The 25,092-nt window shown below is 30.7% G+C and overlaps 2 protein-coding genes across 3 annotated transcripts in view; one reads left to right on the top strand and one right to left on the bottom strand.

The window, feature by feature from the left end:
- LOC142326190 (uncharacterized) overlaps positions 1-25,092 on the bottom strand; it is a 51,895-nt gene that overhangs the window by 7,944 nt on the left and 18,859 nt on the right. The window contains exons 4-5 of one of the 2 annotated variants that reach the window (XM_075368469.1): positions 20,790-20,977; positions 17,964-18,124 (exon numbers count right to left, since the gene is read on the bottom strand). In XM_075368469.1, the coding sequence (XP_075224584.1) occupies positions 18,026-18,124; positions 20,790-20,977 (287 nt within the window). In that variant the 3' untranslated portion in view covers positions 17,964-18,025. Of the gene's footprint in view, positions 1-17,963; positions 18,125-20,789; positions 20,978-25,092 lie in introns of those variants that run through there. The other variant, XM_075368477.1, reaches the window with a different exon arrangement.
- On the top strand, positions 1,746-16,030 carry LOC142326165 (uncharacterized). Its single transcript, XM_075368419.1, has 2 exons — positions 1,746-1,961; positions 12,045-16,030. Exon 2 carries the CDS (start codon positions 12,115-12,117, stop codon positions 15,631-15,633), a length of 3,519 nt encoding a protein of 1,172 aa, XP_075224534.1. The 5' UTR covers positions 1,746-1,961; positions 12,045-12,114; the 3' UTR covers positions 15,634-16,030.

Raw genomic sequence — 25,092 nt, 5'->3', positions numbered from 1 at the left:
ACACAGAAAGCAAGTTTTAACATAAACCCGTTTGTCTAGTTGTACAAACACATAACAGCCTCTCACGGGCAGTGGTTAGACAGTGGAACCACTAAAAAAAAATCACACTTCAATAAATATACGTTAAAGTACAATTGAAAACTACTATTGAAACAAATATAACAGTTGTTAGATATAAATAAATCACAAAATGAACTGATCAGTAATGGTGACTGGCATAACAGCATTTTGTTGTTGAACGTCATGCGTTCAACTATGAACGCATAACCAACTCTCTACAAACAATTACGGATAAAAACAAAATGGAATGTAGTTTTCAATCGCCAGGGAGAGCTAGTTTTGTCCTACCGTGAACTGTGAAAACTACGTTGGTGGTTACACAGCGTAGTTACTGCCCCTGAAGTACAGAATGTCCCATATAAAACGCAACCCATCAATCACTCATCCATTAAATTTCAGAAGTCAAGCTTACTCCCCTACTCGTTACTGAAATGTACTCGTCCAACATCTGAACATCGCGGCGACGCAGTAGAACACTACCGATAGTAACAACAATGCAATCATAACGTTCAGTGTAATGCTAAAAGCTAGATGAACGTGTTTTTATTGTTGAGTCGTACTTCAGTACGAAATCAGTGGTTGCAGTGCAAAATTTGTTTCGCCATAAATACCCAGATAAACCAGCTCCCAACAAAACATCAGTATTAAGGTTAGTTGCAAAATTTAGAGAGACTGGTTGGTTCTGTTAATAACAAGGAACACAAAAGATCTGCGTCAGTGTTGAATACAGATACAGTCACTGAAATCAAAGACCGATTACTCGCCTCGCCAAATAAATCGATCAGACGTTTGTCTGCTGAAATTAATTTGTCTAAATCAACTGTTCATCGGGCGACCAAACAATTACAATTACGACCTTATCGCATTCAAACGGTTCATTAACTTCTTGAGCCCGACAAAGAAACGTAACGTTTATCACGAAAAACAATTACACCCGCAGAAGTTGGGCGTGTGGTGCGCGATATCGCGGAAGAAAATAATCGGTCCTATCTTTTTCGAGTACACCATTAATGCAGAACGATATCAGGATATTTTATTTCAGTTCATTGCACTCTTGGAAGAGGAAGACAGACACTGCTGGCTACAACATGACGGTGTGACATTGCACTACGCAGGTTCAACTTCTGATTTAGTTGAGGAAATCTTTGGTAATCGTGTTATCGGTCGGGGCTTGTGGGCACCAAGATCTCCAGATTTGACTGCGGCGGATTTTTTTCTATGGGGTTACCTCAAAGAAAAAGCCTACAGCAACAAACCACGAACACTTGAATAATTGAAAGTCAATATCCAGCCACAAACTTTGAAAAAAGTTACAAGAAACGCTGTAAAAAGAATTGAAGCTTGTATTCAAGAAGATGGCGGCCACTTCCAACATTTACTCTAAATGTAAGGTAATGGATGGTAATAATAAAAATTACATTTACACATGACATTTTATTATTTCAATACCTACCAATGTAAGGTTGGGTTGTGTTTTATATGGGACACTCTGTACTTCTTTTAGTAATATTTAAGTGGTTACTCGGTGTAACCATCGCCCCTTAATGTACAGTTGTGAGATTGTTACAAGGTGTGCTATCTGCCCTTTAAAGAGTTAATATTAATTTAGTTATTGTTTTGACAGAGTAATGATGTGATATGAACTGTTTGTAATTAGTAACGACTCGTTTTAGAGATAACTTTTTGGTACTACCCTAATACCGCGTAAAGATACATACGGTTTATTACAGGTCTATTACTGCATAGAAAATGTGTAGTGTTCTACGCGGTACGTAGACGTGAGTTATATATGAAAACTGAACTAGTCTGCACTTGCGTCAGACTTCTAGTTTGTGTTGCTTGCCATCTCCATACACGCGGAAAAGTCTAAAGTTACTTCAGCTTTGCTAACTATAGTAATCGTACGTATTAAAAATGTACTTTCAACAGATACATTTTTAGTTGTTAAAATAAAAATTGTGCTTAGCATGTACAACACTATGCTAAAATAAAATATAAAAATAATCATAAAGTTTAGAAACTAAATAAATTATTTAAATATTTTTTTTAAATAATGAAGGTGATAGTTCGGGGTTTAAGTATGCCCAATTTTTAAACGCGGGCTTGATGCAAACAATACTGAAACTTGCCGTTTAGTTTTTAGTACGCAAATGAAACATAAATTTAGTAACTGTATTTTCTTTATAAAACATCATGCTGGTGATTATGATTCAAAGAAGTATAACACTAAATTAGTTGGGTGTATTCTAACCTAAATTTAGTGCTGTTCGTTAAATTTCCGCTCAACTTTTTGTGTTCTTTATCAGTTTTTCCGCACCAACATAAATACTTTCTGTCACAGCCTTATTTTTGAATTATTTTTTGGTTTAAAAAAATTTTTCCTGTTTACAGTTTTGATTGCAAAGTACAGGCGATGTGATGAAACACGTTTGCAGTTTTCCTTGTAATCTTAAGTATATTTCCCGTTTACGAGATGCTTCTGAAAATTAGTTCACTACCGCTTTTTTAATATTCTTTAAAAATTATTTTTTTTTTAATTCTTGGTTATTTCATTGAGATACTGCATGATTTACTGCGATACAGTAATCCTGTGTTCGATTTTTGGATTCGTTTTAGTACTCTTGCAATTTATATTTTCTTTAGGATTTTTCATTTAAGAGTTCTTCCATACCTTTTTTCAAAACATCCAATAAAAGCTTAAAAACCTTTTATTTTAATGTTAAAATGTTTACATCTTGCCTGTTAAAATTATTATCTCTTTAAAATAAATATATCTGTTCTGATAAAATTGAAGAATATTGTTTTACAATGTGATAATAAACTGCGTTCTGGTAGAAGGCCTATCTAGTCTGGATGGTATCATTAATAATTAATTATAAATTTAACACTGGTTACGAAGTACTTGTTAGTGCTGTTAGGTTCCATTTGTTTGTTAGGTTCCATTTAGTTTGTTAGGTTGCATTATAGTTTTAAAAACATCTGGAAGCATATTTATAATTTTATAGAAAGTGAGGTAATAAATTTGTTATGTTAAGTTTAAATTGAATCTCATCATGAGGATTTAAAAATAAGTAATGTTTTCCAGAGGAGATTGGTAAAAGTATGTTGCGATTGTTCAGTATTTAGATTTTTTTGTACCATTTTTTAAACACACAGTGCGACTGGCATTCGCCTGAAAGACGTTACCTCAGCCGCACCTATGAGTCATGGTGGTGACTAAACCCACCCTATCAGTATTTAGATTTAATCAAAAGTAAAATGTATATTTAAGTTTGAATTTTGTTACTGATTAACTTATGGGCAATGCTGTAAACCTCTTGCCAAACTGGCTGACTTGAAGTATCTAAAATTGATTGACAATATGTGAATTGACATTCTGTCTTTATTTCATAAAGCTGGAAACTCATTTGCTGGAACTCTCGACTTTCAAATCAGCTGATTTGGGAAGATGTGTTCACCACTAGACCAACCCGGTGGGTTAACACTTGTGCACCTAAACAGTAAAAAAGGTCTTTTTACAATTGTATACTATCTTGTGTCTGCCATTTTAGCTTAACACTGCATAATTTAAAATTCTCACCAAACATATAAAAATAAAATCAATTTCTTATAAACTCTTTATTGAGTAAATGAAACCCAGTTGATTAACCTTTACAATGATGTGCAATTTACTGTTATACTATATACTGTTATATCAATATATGTTATAACATGCAAAGGGTCTTTTTGGCCACTTTGTATATGATTTTGATGGTTCCTTGGAAAAACATATATTTTATTTAAATTGATATCCATTTAAGAATGCCTCATGTAAAATTCCAGGCAATTTTATTACTACAGACTAATTTTATTTAGAAGAACTTCATGAGTATTTTCACCAGAATAATTCCCAACAACAATATATAGGGTAATACTAATGTGAGTTTATAGTTGGAAAAACGCGTACATTCATATTTATTCTGTATCGTACTCAAATTTGTTTTTTACTTTTGGACTATGAAAGCTCAAAATGTCAAAAAAATTAAAAAGATCAAGTGAATATTGACCCATTACAATATTTTCAGTTATACAGTACTGTTGTGTAATGTAATAAGGCAAAATAAAATTTATGAACCATTTTGGAGTATTAACTTCTCTCCATACAAGTTTTCTTTAAAATGTATTTTTAATTAGACCGTATTTTATGTATTGTAAAAATGTAATTTTTTTTTAATGACTTAGTTTCAAATTATTATGTGGAAGTTGTACTTTGAGAAGATATTTAGTTTATTAGTAATACAACTTTATTGGTGGTTACAATTGGGAGTTTTGCTTTGCCTATACCCTCCCTGACCTTAGAGGGTTAGGAAACCAGTTTAGTATGTGATACATATTTAATATTTGTTATATTTAATGCATTTTCCTTAAATTTGATGGGAACTTTTGTTTAGGTGTTGTGTAAAATTTACATGTTCCGGTTAATTGTTTTATATATGTTTCTATTTAGAGATTTACACAGGTTGACTCTTTGTCAACCTGGCAACATGGTTTTACTGAGTGAATAATTTTCCAGTCAGCCTGATTTAGTGCAATCACTTCATTTTCATTTTGTACTGGATGGCTATACTTGATGTCTATACTGGATGGTTATGTATAAGATGACCCAGGAGTTGGTCAACAAACATAAGGGGCCAATTCATGACATCAAGATTAACAAAAACAGTTCGTGTGGAGATGTTCTTAAGCTTATTTCATTTCCCCTGTCCACCATTTTGCCTTTTTTTAGTAAAAATTTAAATCTTAAGAATGGATTGAGATATTTTTATGAAATTTGGTCTACATGTTCCACTAACATTACAAAATAAATAAATTTGAAAATTGTACCTTTAAAAATGGTGGGTCCAAACTTTTTTGTCATTAATAGTTGTAAATATTTATTAGTTTTATTTAATTATATTTTGTTATATAAAATATTAAGCCTTTTTTTGTGAACAAAATGACATCTCATTTACTCATTGATAAAAAGCTGAGATATGGCTAAAATTAATGAATGACAAAATTAAACAAAATTTTTGTGGCCACTTTAAACAATTTCAGCCGTTACAGAGATACTGGTGTTTTTTGTTGGTTGAGTTTCAGTTAACCACACATTTCAGAAATGGTCGGCCTGAGACTGTACTAGACTAGACTTCATTTACATTCATACCTATAATCCTCAGAAGTAGTACCTTGGTTCTGGAGGCTAAACAGACAAAAAAGAGATACATCTCAGCTGTTTATAAAAAAAAAGTTTGGCGACACTTCCCAGTACAAAAATATATATCTAGCATGTTTTGTTTGTATGTTATACAATGTTTAATATTTTGTTTATGTCTGAAAGAAAGATTCTTTTCTAAAAAAAATTAATGATTTAAAGCTTCAGTTTTGCTAAATAATGAGGTAAGTGAATACTACAGAAAACTTGAGAGACATAGTAGTCTGAATTCCTTTGATGCTAATGAAATTTTAACTTAAAAAGTTAAGTCTCAAAAATTGTTATACTACTGTGTTATTTTCTTTCCCTTGAAAGAGAAACATGTTGAATAATATAATTTGAATATTCAGTATTTTAATATGTTTATAGATTTAAGGGGCCTGGGTGCTAGGATATCTGGGGAATTCAGGATTGCCTGAACTCTATGTTTTTCTTTACCTATGGGCTAGAGGGTCAGGGAGTAGGGAGTCTCAAGCTCTCCTATATACTTTTAATTTTCCCTAAATGTAAAACATGTTTTGAAAAAGAATGGTTCAGTTATTGTCTATTTCAATGTTTTGCCATGCTAACTGTTGGGGTTTGTAGGTGGTGTAGAGTTCTGATCCATACTGAATGTGGTTATGATCAACCCTGAGCTTGCAAAATCAGATTCCAAAGTTTAGCAATTGATTTTTCTACAATTGGATTTTATTATTGTTTATCTATTTTTTTTAATCGTAATGTCATGAAAGGGTATTAGAGGAGAAAAATTTAAAAGAAGTGTTAGTTTAAATGAAGTGTAAGTCAATATTATTGTAGTATTTGAATTAAAAGCAGCAATTAGTTAAAATATAGCATTATTGGATGGGTCTTTCATGTCATTTTATGTGTGTGCACTTGTGGTGTGTGTATGTATATATATATATATATATGTGTGTATGTGTGTGTGTGTGTGTGTGTAGTGTGTGTGTGTGTGTGTGTGTGTGTGTGTGTGTTGTATATATATGTATGTATGTGTATATGTGTGTATGCATGAATGGGTGTGATTGTAGTATACAAATACATATCCAAGCACAATCCTATATTCTTTGTGTATGGCTATAAGAGGATTTTGTAGAACTTAATAGATAGGCAATATAATTCTACCAGATTTAAAAATATTTTTCAGGTGCAGTTATACATTTTAAAACCAAAATTATGTTTACCAATTTTATCTATTATCTCCATCAGTGAGGACATTTAATTTTTAGTTAATATATTGTAATTATTGAGTAATATTTTTAGATTAAAGTGTATTATGAATTTTTGAGTTTTTATTTATTTATATTTGGTGTGATAAGGTAACACACTTGAATGTAACAACAAAACAAATGTAATCATTTACATTGCTGCTAAAAATTGTATTTTTTTACCATTAAATTTTACAAGTCTATCTGGCATAATTTTATTTATTTTAAGGTTGATTATTTTGTTATTGAATTTAATAATTTCAGATTAGTGCATTACAATGTAAAGCTGATATGTATAAATATGATACAGTTGAGTACAATATAATTTTTGATGTAATCTTTCTATAAATATTTTTATTTGTAGTTATTTTTTTTATTGCCGTTACTTAGTGTCATGATAACAATACTATTGTAACTAAAGATGTACTTTTTAAATAGTGTGCATTTGCTTGAATGATGTTGAGTGCAAATCAGCTTTGTCAGTGTTCAGGGCATGAATATGGGAGTAGCTTAGTTTTTATCTGTGTAAGTGGTCATTGATTTTATTTACTTATTAGTTAATGTATATTGTTATTTTATATTTTGTTTTGCTGCAGTCTGCATTAATTTTTTATTTTCACAGTCTTATTAGTATATGGTTTGGGTATGTAGGCAATGGTTGTAAAAACACAGTGAAAGAGTTACATTCATATTAGCTGATCTAGTGAGTTAAAAGGAAGTGTAATACAGAGTGTTCAAAAAGTGATGCAACCTTCTGGGAAAATGAGTAAATTGCAATAGTTCTTGAGAGTGGCCTTCATTATTCAATTCACATAATTGAATATGATGTTGCATGCTCTTAAACACATGTAACATTTGTTGAGGATTTGCAGTGACACATTTTTCAATTTCGCTCTGCAATTCAGGAATGGTGTGAGGATGAGTTTTGTAAGCAGCATCCTTAAGGTATCCTTACAAGAAAAGGTCAGGAGAGTTTTTATATCAGGAGACCCGAGGGGTTCACAACTCCTTTGAAATAAATAATTGTCCATGAAAACATTCATCCAAGAAAGTTATAGTGTTGTTGGCTGTACAAGCTGTAGCATTGTCATGCTGAAACAATGTGTACACTAGCTGGTCTGCAGGTATAGTATTTACAAATTGTTGCACCATCTGTATGTATGGACCATGAAAGAATATCATGAAGATTCACGCATGTGAAATTGCACACCAACCACTCACTTTTTGTCTGTGCAGTGGAGACTTGTGCAGGTGATGTGGATTTTCCGTACTTCAATTGCAAGAATTCTGTACATTCATGTATCCATCAAGGTTTAACCACGCCTTGTAGACAAAAACCAGTTATTGACCTCTTCTCATCTGGCGTTACAGATAACATGAACTATTTTCAGAAAGCTACATGTTTTTCAGTGTCTGCAGGTAACATTTGTGAACATGATTCTGTATGGATGCATGTTTAAACACTTGTAAAATTCTGTGTGGACACTACCAACAGAGAGACCAGATTGGCTAGATAGGCAATTAACAGAGAGACTAGTCTGGCTAGATAGGCATTGCACAGATTTCTTGGGACTAATAGAATATGCAGCTTGCACGTCAATCAACCTTTTTGGTGTTAGCACTTTCAGTTGGCCACTTTTGGCTGCATCTGCCACATTCCCTTTATCTTGGAACTTGTCATACAGCTGCTTGATGGAGGACTTGTGTGGTGTATCTACATCATAATTTTTTGTGAAGGTATTCTGGGTTCAGGCATAACTGGCACAATGTATTGGGAAACGATGAGTATTCTCTGCTACATAGTATAATCCATTTTTTCTTAATTTTCTTTAATTAAACCACAACAAAAGAAGGAAACATTCTTCCATAAGGTTGCATCACATTTTGAACACTATATGCTTATAACAGGCATCAATATTCTACTCTTGAAAATTACTTTCTCCATTGTCACTAATGTCATCAGAATTTTCATTATTGAGTTCACTCACTTCCTGTGTCCACTGTAGTCTTTTCAATAATTTGTCACTGTAGCTTCCATTAAAGTACACTTTTCTTTTAACTCCTGCATTTTTTGACATCAGTCATCCTTATTTATCAAACTTACTTTTATTAAACTGATACAATCATGCAATATAAAAATTACATTTTTGTTAGCGTAGTAATTTTTATATTTGCCTAGATCATTTCATAGCTATATACATATTTATTTGTATTTTAACTTGATTAAAATTGGGACAATGCTTATTAAAGAAAATGAGGGCAATACTAGGTAAAGAGGGCAATACCATTGCTTTCTTCAAATCAACATATTGTTGCATTGGCATGTAAAGCTTACCAAAATTCAAGAGAAGTTCAGCCCAGCAATTTACACCTTTTCTCTGTCTAACACAGGGACTGGCCATATGAACATTATTACTCTGAGAAAGCAACTCTGATTAATGTCTCTTGTACTTAGGTATTTTGCATGTCTCACAGCCATAAAAAATGAGTATGAATAGTGTTAAACAATTAATAATATACTATTTCTAACCAGAAAAATACATTATACCTCTATTTAGCAAAAAATTAGAAACATCACAAATTACACCAGTATCTCATTTCATATTATATTGTATACATGATCTGAATTACTCACTGGATTCCAGTTCTTATTTATTACCAGGAAGGAAACCATCATTTAAGATTCCTAAAAAACTGTTTAAAACATTATCTCTTGTCCTTTGGAAATATTTGCAAAAATACATCCCCAATGAGTAAATCATAAAAAAATAGTTTTGCCAAAAGTAGAGTTGAATCATAATCCCCATTCAAAATCGAAAAAAATTATTTAATTTTAATTTTATCTGGTGAAATTGTTTTTAAAAACACATCCTAAGAATGTAAAACAAAAAAAAACATTTAAGGAAAGATAAGAAATAACTATTATTTCTTTTTGATGCGCGTGTTTGACTGGATAAATACCAAAAAAATCTATATTTTGTTAAGAGAGGGCAGTCCACTGGTAACTGTAATAATATAATTTTGTGGATTAATTTATACCAAAAATCTAACTCAAATTTAAGTAAATAAATAAAAAAAAGAATCACTGAAATTACCCAAGCAGTTTGTATCTTTTAAATGATTATTGGTACAAACATAGGATTATTCTGGTTTAGACAGGCAATTCCTAATTTTTCGCAATCTGTCAGGAGATAATTCTATGGCCAAAAATGAGAAAAAAGGTTCATATAAATATAGGTCAGAAAATGATTCAATTTGAGAGTTTCAGCTCATGAAACATTTAGCCCTACTTTCTACCCCCTTTGTGAAATTAACTGTACTAAAGTTCTTTAGTACAAATCAAGGGGTAAATTTAGTGTTTCCTAATGGTTCTTCTATCTGAGAAATTGAATAAAAGTGGTCCCAGACCTCTATCTCACTCAGGTTTTAAGAGAAATGGGGTAAAACACGAAAATGTTCTGTCGGAAAGTAGTACACGTTAAGGTTTGGAATAAAATAAATTTGTTAATTTACCATTAAACAAATAAAAATTTCTAATTAACTTTGTAGAGAATTTAATTCTGAGAATACTGATGTAAATATCATCTATTAAAATTAAACACAAGTTTTAGAAGTTCAACTTTAATCAGAAACAAAACACAAATTGGAGAGTAAAAGTGATATGATTTTAAACAGAAAATTTACATGCAAATGTTACAAATTATAAAAATAAATTAACTGTATTAATAAATTAATTAAATTAAAATAATTGTTTACAGTAAATACAAACAACTGGTCAAATTTAATTGGGAGGTGATCAGATATAAATATTAAATTAGAAGAAACCTTTTTTTATTGAACTACTGAAAGCTAATCATTTACTTTATTATTTACTTTAATAATAATAAAGCTTATTATTTACTAAAAGCTATTACTTACATAATTGTTAAAGAATATGCCCAAAATGCCCACTTCCTTGCGGTTATACACGCACGGACTCTTTTCAGCATATTAGCAAAAACCTTTTTAGGTTGCATTGGAAATATTCGTGATTAAGTCTGTAATATTGACTTAAGTTCATCAATTGTGTGAGGATTGTTTTTGAAGGCCTTTGACTTAATAGCCCCACAAAAAGTAGTCAGGAGATGTGAGGTCTGGGAACCTTGGAGGCCATAAGCCCTTGCTTATTATTCGATCATCAAAGAACTCTTGCAGAATATCCACGGTTTCTCGAGACGCATGTAGCACCGTCTTGCTGAAACCAGCAATACCGTTCTTGAGGTTCCAGGAGGGACACTAATTGGCGCACAATATTCCTGTATACTTAACTATCTACTGCCTGTTCGAAGAATATGGGTCCGACTTTACGATGACGAGATATCGCACACCGCACACAAATTTTTTCAGGATGCAAAGATTCGTTTTTTAAAGCGTTAGGATTTTCAACCGCCCAAATTCGACAGTTTTGACTGTTCACATAACTATCGAGATGGATCCAAGCTTCATCACTAAAGAACAGTGCGTTTAAAAATTCGATTCCGTTATCGTTTACGAGAGACCTAAACCAACGGCAATATTGCAATCGCTTGTTTAAATCTGGAGGCTGAAGCTCTTGGACTAATCGTATGCGATACGGATACAATTTCAATTTTTTAGCGGCTTTCTGAACACTCAAATATGACAAACCGACTTGCGAGTAAAGTTTTCGTAAACTTTTCCGTGGAGTTTTGAGCAATCTTGTTTTCACATTCTCTAAAACGTCATCTGTCAAGCGAGTTGGTCGACCACTACATTTTCTGTAGCAAACACTACCTGTCTCTCGAAATCGGTTTGCTAGCCTAAAAATTGACATTTTTTCTGACGGAGGAACACCAACAAATTTAATTTGAAATTATTCTTTTACACTCGCGTACGATTTCGTTGCAAAATATTGTTCAAGAATGAAAACTCGTTGTTCTATAGTAAAAGACATTCTGTTCGTAACGGCACTAAAGTTTACACAGCTCAAGGAGAATTAACTCGCACTGCCGTATCTATACCGGTTGAGTAGCGCTATCAACTTCGTGTCGCAAAACAAAATTTTCCTTTCTTAGAAAAAAATTACTAGACATTAACAATTGGGTAACAGGACTAAAAAATCACCCCGTAGAAATATCCAAATAAATCAAAATTTGAACCAATATGGCTCCCAATTAGTCCGAATTATTGACAATCTTGTGTTCACTAATTTAGTCTAAATTATGTTACGAATGATTCTTTAGTAGTGTGCACAAAAGTAATCGGGAACATACACACACTTTTCACAGTTTTTTACTTTTATTTATTAATTAGGTTTTATAAATGAATTGAAAGTAATTTATTTCTTGAAAAAAAATCTACAAATTAAAAATTTATGTAATTTATCACATGTTAATAAATTATTAATGACTTCTGACTGTTTTAATGAAATTTTTTTTTTGTTCTGATAATTTCAAATGTAGAATTTTCAAGTATTATTATTGCAGAAAATATTTTCTATAACTTTGGTTGCTAAAATATCCTTTTTTCTCTTTTTTTATTAACAGGTGAAACCGTACTCTGAAAGGATTCTTTTTGTATTTGGAAAAGAATTTCTGTAAATACTTAGTGAGGAATATGGTACTTAAGGGCTCTATTCTGCAAGCAGTACAGGAGATACCTGGTGATACCAAAGCTAAGAAATTGAAGTATATTTGTGAAAAGGGAAATGAAATTGCTATCAAAGGTACAGGCTGGGAATCCATTCCTGATGCAATCAAAGTTTTTGTAAGTGTAGAAGTAACAAAGAGGTTGAAAGAAACTGAACTTATCATTAAGTTATTGAATTCTGAAGATGCAACTGTGGTTCAGCGTGTATTGTATATAGATAATTTATTTACTGACAAATGCAATTTGCTCACTAATTTTGACTATTTTTATCAACAAATCTTATCAAATGTTTCAGTTAAATCACGTAATAAAATTATAAAAAAAATTGCAGCAGATCTCATTGGCAGAAATCCAAGGTTGGCAGAAGAATTTTTCTTAGGTATGACTAGAACATATGGTGCAAGATCTGCTTTTGTTATTTTATTGGCATGCAATGAAGATTTTATTTATGATCAAATCATAAAGTATAGAATAGTTTTACCTGTTAATCTTATTGATAAATTATTTATCAGGCATCCAAGTGTTGTAATAAAATATCTGAAGTTGAGCAAATATAATGCAAATAGTAAAAGACAAAATTTACACGATGTTAAAATAACAGATTATTACTTATTTCTTCCTTGCTTGTTAAAAAATCACTTTGAAGAGTTTTTAGAGTTTTATGAAATTTTGCCTTCATATTTTTGTATTAATCTGAGCCGAAAGAAAACAAAGATGTTTCTAAAAAAAGGATTGGAAGTATTAAAAAGAAAACCTGGCTGTTATCTAAAAATGCTGGACCTTGAATTTGTTTCTAAGAAATTGAGTTCTGAAGATTTTCGTGTTGTTGTAGCTGGAATGTTCCCGAAAGAAATAAAACATTTTGTTGTAAAAGATGTACTTAAACTTCTGAAATATTATCCTACCACAAATCAGGTGCCATTGATCAGATCAGTTTTCAGAGAAATTTATGGAGATGATCTGTACAATCATCCAGAGAAACTAACATGTCATCAATTACTTTTAATTCCTGTTGAGGAACGTATAATGTTGGCAAGACTAAAACTCAAACAAGAATCTAAGTCACCTTCCAACTATATTACATCATTAAGATGTTATTTGTCACCTGAAGAGACTATTCCCCAATTAAAGAAAGAGATATCTGAAAGCTCTTCAGAAGTTGAACGCTTAATGTTATTAAAAGAAATGTTTTACGTGTGCAAGGTCAATGAAAATAAAGCAGCTTTATTAAAAGTTCTTCATTACTTTGTAGAAAGGCATAAGAATGAAAGTCAATATTTTTTGTTATCGGCCTTAACTACTTTACGTTCAGAACATCAGCTATGGAAGTTGGAAGAAGAACACTGGAAAATTCTGAATAATTTTTTGAAAAGACTTGATGTAAAAGGGTATTTTTCTTGTGTATTAAATATTTTAGAAGAGGGAATACATTATAAACTTGATCGCAACCTATCAATAGATGAGTACATAAAATTTTCTATTGAAATTAATTTGAAATCAGACTTAACGAAAATGAAATGGACTTACTTAGAATCTTATCCTCATTATGAAAAATTATGCTTGGAAAAATTTATAAGTATGGTAGCAGTAGTATATCCAGAAGATGATAAGATTTGGGAACATAAAAAACAGAATGTTTTAGAATCACTGATTCAAAGTATTATTAATTTCAATAAAAGAATTAAAGACAATGAAAAAATTAGCTCAATTGATATTAAAAAACAACCATGGATTATGAAGAATTTAGAATCTTTTGTTGCGCAGAATAAAGATAAAAATTGTTTTCTTAGAAATTATTTAAGAAATTTTGATATTGAATTATTCTGTATCGTATTTAATGATGAAAAATATAAACATGAATACTTCGATGTCACAAGTGAAGAAATAGTTAATGTTTTAAAAAGAGATTATTTAAAAATACTGAGCGATTGGGAACACTATTTGCTAAAATCAGTAGATTATATATATTACAAAAGAACAAAGAATTTTGTTAAAGAAGTTCTGTGGTACAAAGATATTCCTGTTAACTTTGCTGAACGTTTATTAAACATATTAAATGAGAATAAAACTTCTAAAGCATTAACTGCCCTAGGATGTTTATTAGATGGACCATTATTTGACAAGATTAGTGACCCGTTAATACCATTTGAACCGAGTATCGATACTGACAAAGATGAAACTAAAGAATTACATGAAACAATATGTAATTTCTTGAAAGGTGCAATAAGATGTAATCCACCAATAACCTTTAACATTCTGAAAAGATTCTGTACTAGTGACTATCTCCCAGAATTAATAAAGATCATGTATGCTGTGGCTCATAAAACATGTACACAAGAGGTAATGAAATTTACTGAGTATTTACTAGAACAACGTGTTTCAGCAAAGAAGCATGGAATTCATTTACTATGTATTACAGTTTCACTGGATCAGAAGTGTAATTTTCTCTTTCAGACTTGGAAATCTGAGTCACATAAATCAATTCGTAATATTTTGTTGGCCAAAATAAAACAGTCTTTTGTTGATACACCTAATGATCAAACATGGAATCTTATTAAAAACTGTTTTCAGGACTTGACTGTTGATGAAGAAGATGTTATTGAGCAGTTAACAATTTTAGACAGTGTTCCTGATGAATATGTTGTACAATATGTTAAAGAAGCAATCGCCTCTTTTGAACAACTCAAAACTGATAAAAAACCAGAATTGTCAAAACAATTAGTAGAGTCTATGTTTAGACAATTAAAAAGCACATTTAAAGAAATTCTCCCTGTAGAGTTTCAACAAGAGTTGCTAAAAAAACATTTATTTGATTCTGTATTGAACTCTAGTATTGCTAGGATAAATACAGAATTTATTTTTACAGTTTATTTAACAGATAGAAATAAAGAGTGCCGACTGTCCTTCTTTTTTCAGTATCTTAATAATTTTATTAAGGATCATTACAGCAAAGCCGATTCAATTAAGCCGCCACCTTGTTCAGTCACAAAACTGATAAATGATTTAATTAAGGTATACAAGCAGCAAGTATGTCTTGGATACAAATATCCACAAATAACTAAACTTTTAAAAGAAATACTCAGGCAGTTCATGCAACCTCATGAATGCCCAGGTGATTACTTATGTCTTACGTGGATTGAGATACTTGAAGAAGCAGAAAGCATTAAAGATTTTGGTATTGGTGTAGGTCATCGTCTTGATTCCTTAATCTCTTTATTTGGAAATGAGTTTACATTAATTATAGCTTCATCGCTGAATCAGTTTTTAAATGTTGCTTATGATAGAGATGCTTTATTTGATTTCATTGATAAAATTACTGAAATTAAAACTGTAAATACCTTTACAGTTGCTACTGTATTATTTCTAAAAAACTATTCATATACTTCTGTTCATGAAAATTTTATTGTTAAAAAGTTGAGTGAATTACGCGCTCCCAAACTTCAAGCAATTTTAAATAGCGATTTTTATTTTTTTCATGAAAAATAATGACTTTAATATCACATCGAGGTAAGATAAGAGGAATTGTAGATGCTAAATAGTAGTAGTTCAGTTTTTTGTTTATGATATAAGATTCAAACTGATTTTTTAATTTAGGTTTCATTGCAGTGTGTTAATAATAATAAAAAAAGGTAGTTTAGTCTATAAATACATTTTGTTTACTGATGAGTGTTTATAAACAATAAAAATAACCATAAGAAAGACGTTTTCAGTAACATAAGAAAAATAGTTTAATTTTTACTCCACTCTGTTTATATTTAGCACAGCCTTTGTACTCCAGTTACAAAATCCTTGTTAAGATTTGTACTTTTATTTAAAATATAAGTCTTTTGTATAAACTTTTGTGTATTGCATTCATAGTTGGTAGCTTGAGATGTTAGAATATCTATGAAACAGTTGATAGCATTTTGATATTTTGAATGAATATCAGGATTTGCCATTGTTCATAGGATCTTTAATCTCTTATGCTCCATTACAACGGAAATCCCCAATCACAATTAATGTTGCATGTTACCTTTAAATAGATCATAGAAATTAATTTTATGGCCTACATTACATTATGGCATGACATTACATGCAATCTGATGGCTTTCCTTTGTGTTTCCCTGTTTGTATCATTGCAGCTGAAGTCTTTCTATAATACATTATACCACATTGCACTTATAAAAAACAAACATCTCCCAAAGAAAAATATTGTTAGAGATACTTTGATGACAACATCTTATTGTACCAAGGCAACATTTAAGACAACATGAACAAATATTAAATGTACATAAATAAAATGCACCACAGATTAAGATTTCACAGATTAGTTCTTACAAATAATTTTCTTGACCACACAATCACAAAAGCAACCAATAAAAATATACTTTCAAAATATACAGAAAATAAACAATTGGAAATTCTATAATTCTCTACATTCACACCACCTTCTTTCTTTTTCCTGTTTAGCCTCCGGTAACTACCGTTAGATAATTCTTCAGAGGGTGAATGAGGATGATATGTATGAGTGTAAATGAAGTGTAGTCTTGCATTCTCAGTTCGACCATTCCTGAGATGTGTGGTTAATTGAAACCCAACCACCAAAGAACACCGGTATCCACGATCTAGTATTCAAATCCGTGTAAAAATAACTGGCTTTACTAGGACTTGAACGCTGTAACTCTCGACTTCCAAATCAGCTGATTTGGGAAGACGCGTTAACCACTAGACCAACCCGATGGGTCACATTCACACCACCTAACCTCACATAAAAACTTTTTAAAAGTGTGATCCTTAGTCCAATGCAACACATCCCTGACACCTGAAGACCTCATAGAAGAATTACAAAACACTAGCTAGTTCACTGTTCTCCTAAAAATATAGGCAGATAGATGGAGTAGATTCTTTTTTTTTAAATTTGTATTAGTTATATTTTCTCTTTTAGGTATGTTAATGGATCAGTAGTTAAATCATTTTTTATCTATTTTTAAATAAATTTGTTTCAATTTTGCCATTAACTAAACAGAAGTGTTCTGTTGTATATGTGATTTTATGTTAAAAACACAAAGGTCTGTAATCACTACTACAAAGGGGATCATCTTTATAAAGTAAAATTGGTGACATAACTGTAAACTACTCTGTTAGATAAATCACCTTTCTCACCATCCATTTCTTTTCCTTATCCTTGAACATTTTCTCCATTATTTGATCAAATATTGATCTATTAAACTATTATTTATGTTGCATAACATTTAACTACTTTGTAGATGATTTTTATTTTTAGCTTTGAATTATTCTTCTCTTTTCTCTATGTTTTTTAAAATAAAAGATGAATAAAAAAGCTGTATAAACATAGTTGTTTATACAGTGTTACATTATGCTTTCTATGGTTTCAGAAATTCAAAACTAAGTTTATTTCAAACTTCAAACAGCAGAACAAAACATCAAACAGTAACTATGTATATAAAGTCCCCTTTTTTTCCTTTTTTAATTTCTGGAGTATTACTTCTCCTGCAAAGAGTAAAATTTGTTTCTTTCTAGAACATTTTCCGATTTATTTTATGAGTAGCTCCTAAATAGTAACAAATTTATATTTTCTTTTTGTTTCACAGAGTATACATAATCAAAGTTAAAATATATTTATAAATTATACTTTATGTTTTAAATTATTATATATTATATTTAATTCTTTTTATTTATGTTACTCTTAAAAGTTCTCAATCCACATATTTTTTTCATTAAATGATAAATATGTAGGGTTTATCAGCAAATGTGCTATAAAAAAATAATTTATAATTTATAAATTGCCAACATGATTAATATTAATGATACTCTACTTTTTTTAATATTTCTTTTTCAATTTTATTATTATCAACATAAAACTCTTGCTTTAGTTATATTATTTTGAATCTGTCAAAAATACTGAATTCATGTCACAGAGATGAAGCACTCCTATTTCTGTCTTTTCCCATACTTGTGATGAATTCTTCAGTTCAAGCTATAAAAAAAATTGTTTAATGTATTTTTTGTATTAAAAAAACACATAAGATTAAAAATAATATTGTAAAATTTATCACAGTTATATATCTGGGACTGGCGTAAACAAATACTTGACTTGTTTTTTGTGAACAGTTTCCTAAAACTCACTTGAAATGCTTAACACATCCCAATATTATTAAATTATATTTATAATATTAACATTGCGTGTCATACTGATACAATATCTATTATCTGTTGAATTATAGTGCTAGTTAAGGGTAAATATTCATGTAGCAACTCTCCATTACACATTTTAATTTATTGCATGGAGAGTATTTTTTTATTGTAAAAGAATAAAGCACACTTTGCAGTAAATGAATGTAACATAGGTTTACTAATTTCTCCTTCTCATTCATAAATAGGTTATACGTTGAATTATTGTTTACGCATACTGGATATCACGGTAAAGATAAATAGTGAGCAAGTTGACAACTAAGGATTGTTGACCTTTGTTTTAACATGTTTGTGTTTATTCACTTATTAAGATCCTAGACTTTTAGCAAATAGAATGTCATTTAGATTGGGGTGAGGCGGAAAGAGGGGTAAAATATTTTTTTTTTAAGTGTCTCCTAAAACTACTTCTAGTAAAAATGTATACTTCTTTAAAGCATGCAACAAAATTCCTTCTAATTTCTTTTTTTTCTCTGTATGACGTAAAAATCTAGTTACATTATTTTAAGATTTTGCATTTTTTAAACTCTCTTGAAAATATAATATTAGTTTTTTGTGAACTGCATAGTTAAAGATCTAGTAATATTATCCTCTTACAATTTAATTTCTTTTCTTAACTGTACTTTCCAAACCCATCAAACTGGAAGTGTATTAAGAATTAATACTTTTTTAAAAAAATATTTTTGAAAATTAACAAAATAACTGAAAAATACAGAACATTTTTTATAAAACTTAATTTGAGTTGTTTAATTTAAGTAATTACAACAGAAACGTGAATGAATATGAATATGTGAAGTTGCTGTAAGAAGGCATTTATACCTGTATATTAATAAAATATAGAATTGTGTTAATTCTTTTATTGGTCTGTTTTTACTGTACTATGCAATAGAGCATTTTGCCTCCTTCTCTTGTTTAATATTTCCTCATAAATTTTCCACTAGAGATTTTTATTTTTCATTCAAAAATAGCAGCGCAAGATTGGGAATTTGTACAATGTATTACTTCCATCACAATAGAAAATTCTTTTTACTATATATTTCCATGTTGTTCACTTCAAATACCTACAATGACTATACTTGAATGTAGGCATTCAATTCTTGTTAGTTTTATCTTTCTCTCTTCCAAACTCTGAATTTTGAACTGACCCAAAAAAATTTCAGAGCTGAGGCAGTTAACTATACGCTACTTGTATTAGATAACTTTGCATTGTTTTTTTAATATAAACAAAAATAGGATAGGCAATTTTTTCTCTAATGCTTTGTTTTGTCACAATTATGTGTAATTTTCTTGTTATTTTAATAAAATTTTTCTTTTGTTCAGCGCATTTTATTTATTATATTTTTAATGTTTAGCTTGGCAAAATGTAAAAATTCCTTTATTAAAGTTTACCTCATTTGAATTTTATTTATCGTTGATTACATTCAACACTGCAGTTTAATGTAGTGAAAATATTACTCATTTAAAAAAAAAAAATTGAAAAGTAATATCATACAAATTTGTGCCATCATCCAAGCTTTGAATTAATTGAATATTGGGTCATTCTTAACCGACGTAGAGGAAAATCTTATTTTTTATTGATTGCAGATTTCTTGCCTGTAATTGCTTTTTCACTTTGTCAATGTCATTGATTAGAAGTTATATTTGAAAGTCTAAGAATAAAGGTTTTTAAAATGTGATAGTTATTTTTTTGTGTCACAGAGTAATAGTTTAAGGTGATCCTAGTTTTCCACATTACATGCTTCTCTGTTGCTGTATTTTGTCTGGAAACAATCACTGTTTGACCTTCAATACCTATAAATTTTCATCTCCTTTCCCTTTACCCTTTATTTTGTTTTTTATTTCATTTCTCAACTTTTGTTCTAGAACTTTATTTTGAATCACTTCATTTGCACATCATGCTTCTGTAGAGCAGACAGTAGACAGAATTACAGCTTATACTTCAACGATCATGTTATCTTACTGGATCCTAAATACTTCCTTTAGGAAGTATTTCTCTGACTTTCAAGATAGTCAGAGATAGATTTTTATCATTGGTATTTTATGGCTAAACCTCAGATGCATAGGTAGTCACTGATCTGATAAGTTTCTTCATAACTTCACTTTTATGTTAAGCTGGGCTCATATATTCTGTAACCTTGAGTTCCTGAAAGTAGTACTTTTTGCTAGTCATAATTCTACTCTAGATTTTACAAAAAAAAAAAAAAACTTGTACAACTGGTTATAGATATTTTTAAAAGTTAAATTCTGATATTATTGTTTGATCAGCATTTACTGATAAATTCTATAAAGAATTTTTCTGATAGATTTTTTAAATAACAATTTGTAATTAATTAGTATGTTTATTATTAAAATAGTTACGTAATTACTATTATTGAAAATGTTTCTTTCATGAGTTAGACTGGTTAATTTAAATTATAGTAAAACATTTTTATGAATAATGGTTAAAGATTTACCTTAGTTATAGGATAAGGTGTTGGATGAATTGCAGTTTGTCTGTATGTGCTGTCGGCTATCTGACTAACAACTGCTTTATCATTTAACCAAACTCCATTCTGTATCTGTCCTGTGTCCAAATGATAATAATGACCTGCACCGTATTTCATACCATTCAGCCATTCTCCCTCATATCTGTTACCATTTGCTGTAAAGATGAAGAGTGTTTTTACATATTTTTAGTATTCAGAATAATTTTTACTTCCTTGTATGAAGTTTTGTGATAATGAAAAATTTTGGTTTTTAGATTTCAATGAAAATATCCATTTTGACCATCCTAGAATCCATTTTGGTTGGTTTCGGCATGATGTCTATACATACATACATCAGTATCTCGCAAAACTTAAAAACGATTAGCCGTAGGATGTTGAAATGTTGGAATTAGGATTGTTTTAACATCTAGTTGTGCACCTCTCCTCCCTTTTGATTGCAATCTACTGGACCAAAAGTGTCAAAAAAAGCCCAAAATCCAAAAAATCTCGATTTTGGACTTTTCTTAACTGCAGTAATAAGTCCTCATTGAGAGCTTTTCAATAATGTATCGTAAGTGGTACTTATCTTCATTGGTTCCCAAAATAAAATTTTAATTAATGAATTACTTTGATTGTACAAGGGGAAGGCACATCAGTTAGAATCAGACTTCATTTCAGACCTTTTTTTTTTTTTTTATTTAAATATATTGATTTATTAATAACTATTAACTTCTGATTGTAACAAAATTACAATAATTAATAATTCAATAATAGCAATAAAAAAAATCAGATATTTTGCAGCTATGTAAATTAGAACTCTCAAGTACTTCTAGTTAAATGGAATTGCAACAGAAATTCAAACTAGCTCATTGAATTAGCATAATTCAATGTGATGATGTGGGTTTAATTGGCAAATTGTATAGCTATTCGTTTCCTCCTTGCTGTTGTAATCAAGATTTTTCCATTGCTTTCATTAATCATTTCAGGTTCCTTTCAGATAGGAGCTTTTTGTTATCCATGAAATATCACTTGCACCACTCCTGATGTGATCTATATAATGTGTAATTATGTTCTTGTCTGAATAAAATGTTTATCTGTAACTGTTAAGACTTTAAGTTACATGTACAATTTTTTTAATAATTTGTATAAAATTGGAGTATTTCAAGACGCATAGTGATAGAGTCATTGTAATAAGGATAAAATCAAAACGTAAACCGACAACGATTGTTAACGTCTATATGCCTACAAGCGCCCATGATGATGATGAGGTAGAATGTGTATAAAGAGATTGATGAAGCAATTAAACACGTAAAAGGAGATGAAAATTTAATAATAGTTGGAGATTGGAATGCAAGCATTGGAAAAGGCAAGGAAGGAAATATAGTGGGTGAATACGGGCTGGGCAAAAGAAATGAAAGAGGGGACCGACTTATAGAGTTTAGCACGAAGTATAATTTAGTAATTGCCAACACCCAATTTAAAAATCATAATAGAAGAATATACACTTGGAAAAAGCCAGGCGGTACTGCAAGGTTATCAGATAGATTATATCATGGTTAAGCAAAGATTTAGAAATCAACTCGTTGACTGCAAAACTTACCCTGGAGCAGACATTGATAGCAATCATAGTTTGGTGATAATGAAATGTAGATTGGGGTTTAAAAACCTGAAGAAAAGGTGTCAGATGAATCGGTGGAATTTAGAGAAGCTTGAGGATGAGGAGGTAAAGAAGATTTTTGAGGAGGACATCGCAAGAGGTCTGAGTAAAAAAGATAAGGTAGAAAATGTAGAAGAAGAATGGGAGAATGTTAAAAAGGAAATTCTTAAATCAGCAGAAGCAAACTTAGGCGGAATAAAGAGAACTGGTAGAAAACCTTGGGTTTCAGACAATACATTGCAGCTGATGGATGAACGTAGAAAATATAAGAATGCTAGTGATGAAGAAAGTAAACGGAACTATCGGCAATTAAGAAATGCTATAAACAGGAAGTGCAAACTGGCAAAAGAAGAGTGGATTAAAGAAAAGTGTTCAGAAGTGGAAAGAGAAATGAACATTGGTAAAATAGACGGAGCATACAGGAAAGTAAGGAAAATTTTGGGGTACATAAATTAAAATCTAATAATGTGTTAAACAAAGATGGTACACCAATATATAATACGAAAGGTAAAGACGATAGATGGGTGGAATATATTGAAGAGTTATACGGAGGAAATGAATTAGAAAATGGTGTTATAGAGGAAGTTGAGGAGGATGAAATGGGAGAAACAATACTGAGATCTGAATTTAAGAGAGCATTAAAAGATTTAAATGGCAGAAAGGCTCGTGGAATTGACGGAATACCTGTAGAATTACTGTGCAGTGCAGGTGAGGAAGCGATTGATAGATTATACAAACTGATGTGTAATATTTATGAAAAAGGGGAATTTCCGTCAGACTTCAAAAAACGTGTTAGAGTCATGATACCAAAGAAAGCAGGGGCAGATAAATGTGAAGAATACAGAACAATTAGTTTAACTAGTCATGCATCAAAAATCTTAACTAGAATTCTATACAGAAGAATTGAGAGGAGAGTGGAAGAAGTGCTAGGAGAAGACCAATTTGGTTTCAGGAAAAGTATAGGGACAAGGGAAGCAATTTTAGGCCTCAGATTAATAGTAGAAGGAAGATTAAAGAAAAACAAACCAACATACTTGGCGTTTATAGACCTAGAAAAGGCATTCGATAACGTAGACTGGAATAAAATGTTCAGCATTTAAAAAAAATTAGGGTTCAAATACCGAGATAGAAGAACAAGGATATTCCCTATCTCCGTTACTTTTTAATCTTTACATGGAACTAGCAGTTAATGATGTTAAAGAACAATTTAGATTCGGAGTAACAGTACAAGGTGAAAAGATAAAGATGCTACGATTTGCTGATGATATAGTAATTCTAGCCGAGAGTAAAAAGGATTTAGAAGAAACGATGAACGGCATAGATGAAGTCCTACGCAAGAACTATCGCATGAAAATAAACAAGAACAAAACAAAAGTAATGAAATGTAGTAGAAATAACAAAGATGGACCACTGAATGTGAAAATAGGAGGAGAAAAGATTATGGAGGTAGAAGAATTTTGTTATTTGGGAAGTAGAATTACTAAAGATGGACGAAGCAGGAGCGATATAAAATGCCGAATAGCACAAGCTAAACGAGCCTTCAGTAAGAAATATAATTTGTTTACATCAAAAATTAATTTAAATGTCAGGAAAAGATTTTTGAAAGTGTATGTTTGGAGTGTCGCTTTATATGGAAGTGAAACATGCACAATCGGAGTATCTGAGAAGAAAAGATTAGAAGCTTTTGAAATGTGGTGCTATAGGAGAACGTTAAAAATCAGATGGGTGGATAAATTGACAAATGAAGAGGTATTGCGGCAAATAGATGATGAAAGAAGCATTTGGAAAAATATAGTTAAAAGAAGAGACAGACTTATAGGCCACATACTAAGGCATCCTGGAATAGTCGCTTTAATATTGGAAGGACAGGTAGAAGGGAAAAATTGTGTAGGCAGGCCACGTTTGGAATAAGTAAAACAAATTGTTAGGGATGTAGGATGTAGAGGGTATACTGAAATGAAACGACTAGCACTAGATAGGGAATCTTGGAGAGCTGCATCAAACCAGTCAAATGACTGAAGACAAAAAAAAAACAAAAAATTGGGTAGCATTTTAAGTAGATTATAATGTAGCAGTCTTATTTGCGTTTCGACATTAATAAGGCTGTGGTTATTTTTTCATAAAACAAAACAGTACTATATTATAAATGATCACTGTCGTGAATAGAAGATTTTGTTTATTGTTATACATTTTTAATTAGTATTTAAGTGGCATTTACTATGATGATCATTAGCTACTAAAAAATATCATAGGCATCCAGAGAACTGCATCCACCGTAACAACAGTGACCTACAAAAAACTAGTTTATTTGCCACTGGCATTTTATCTAATTTCACACCCTACATTTCTAGAATGGTAATGTTTGAAACATTCAAGAATTGTGGAACTAGTAGGTTGTAATTACAGTTTATTGTTTTTATTCAGGGTAATACTATCCTTCGTAAGATATTTATCCTTGGCAAGTTAACAACAGTAACAATGTCGAACTCATGTTCTATTCGCGTTTAATTAAATTTAATTCCTGTCAAATCATATTATACGTATCTATCATCCATTGTTTTTCTTTCACCTTCAACAAAATCTTGCAAAACCTTTTTTTTAACTTCTTAAATTATCTGACAGCGTACCTTTCTC

Source organism: Lycorma delicatula, chromosome 1, assembly GCF_047948215.1.
Source record: "Lycorma delicatula isolate Av1 chromosome 1, ASM4794821v1, whole genome shotgun sequence".
NCBI lineage: Eukaryota > Metazoa > Arthropoda > Insecta > Hemiptera > Fulgoridae > Lycorma > Lycorma delicatula.
The sequence above is the reverse complement of the archived record's forward strand: the minus strand, read 5'-3'. Positions and strand labels throughout refer to the sequence as shown.

Coding starts and splice junctions, on each gene's coding strand:
- LOC142326165 (XM_075368419.1), top strand. CDS start 12,115: ATGGTACTTAAGGGCTCTATTCTGCAAGCAGTACAGGAGATACCTGGT.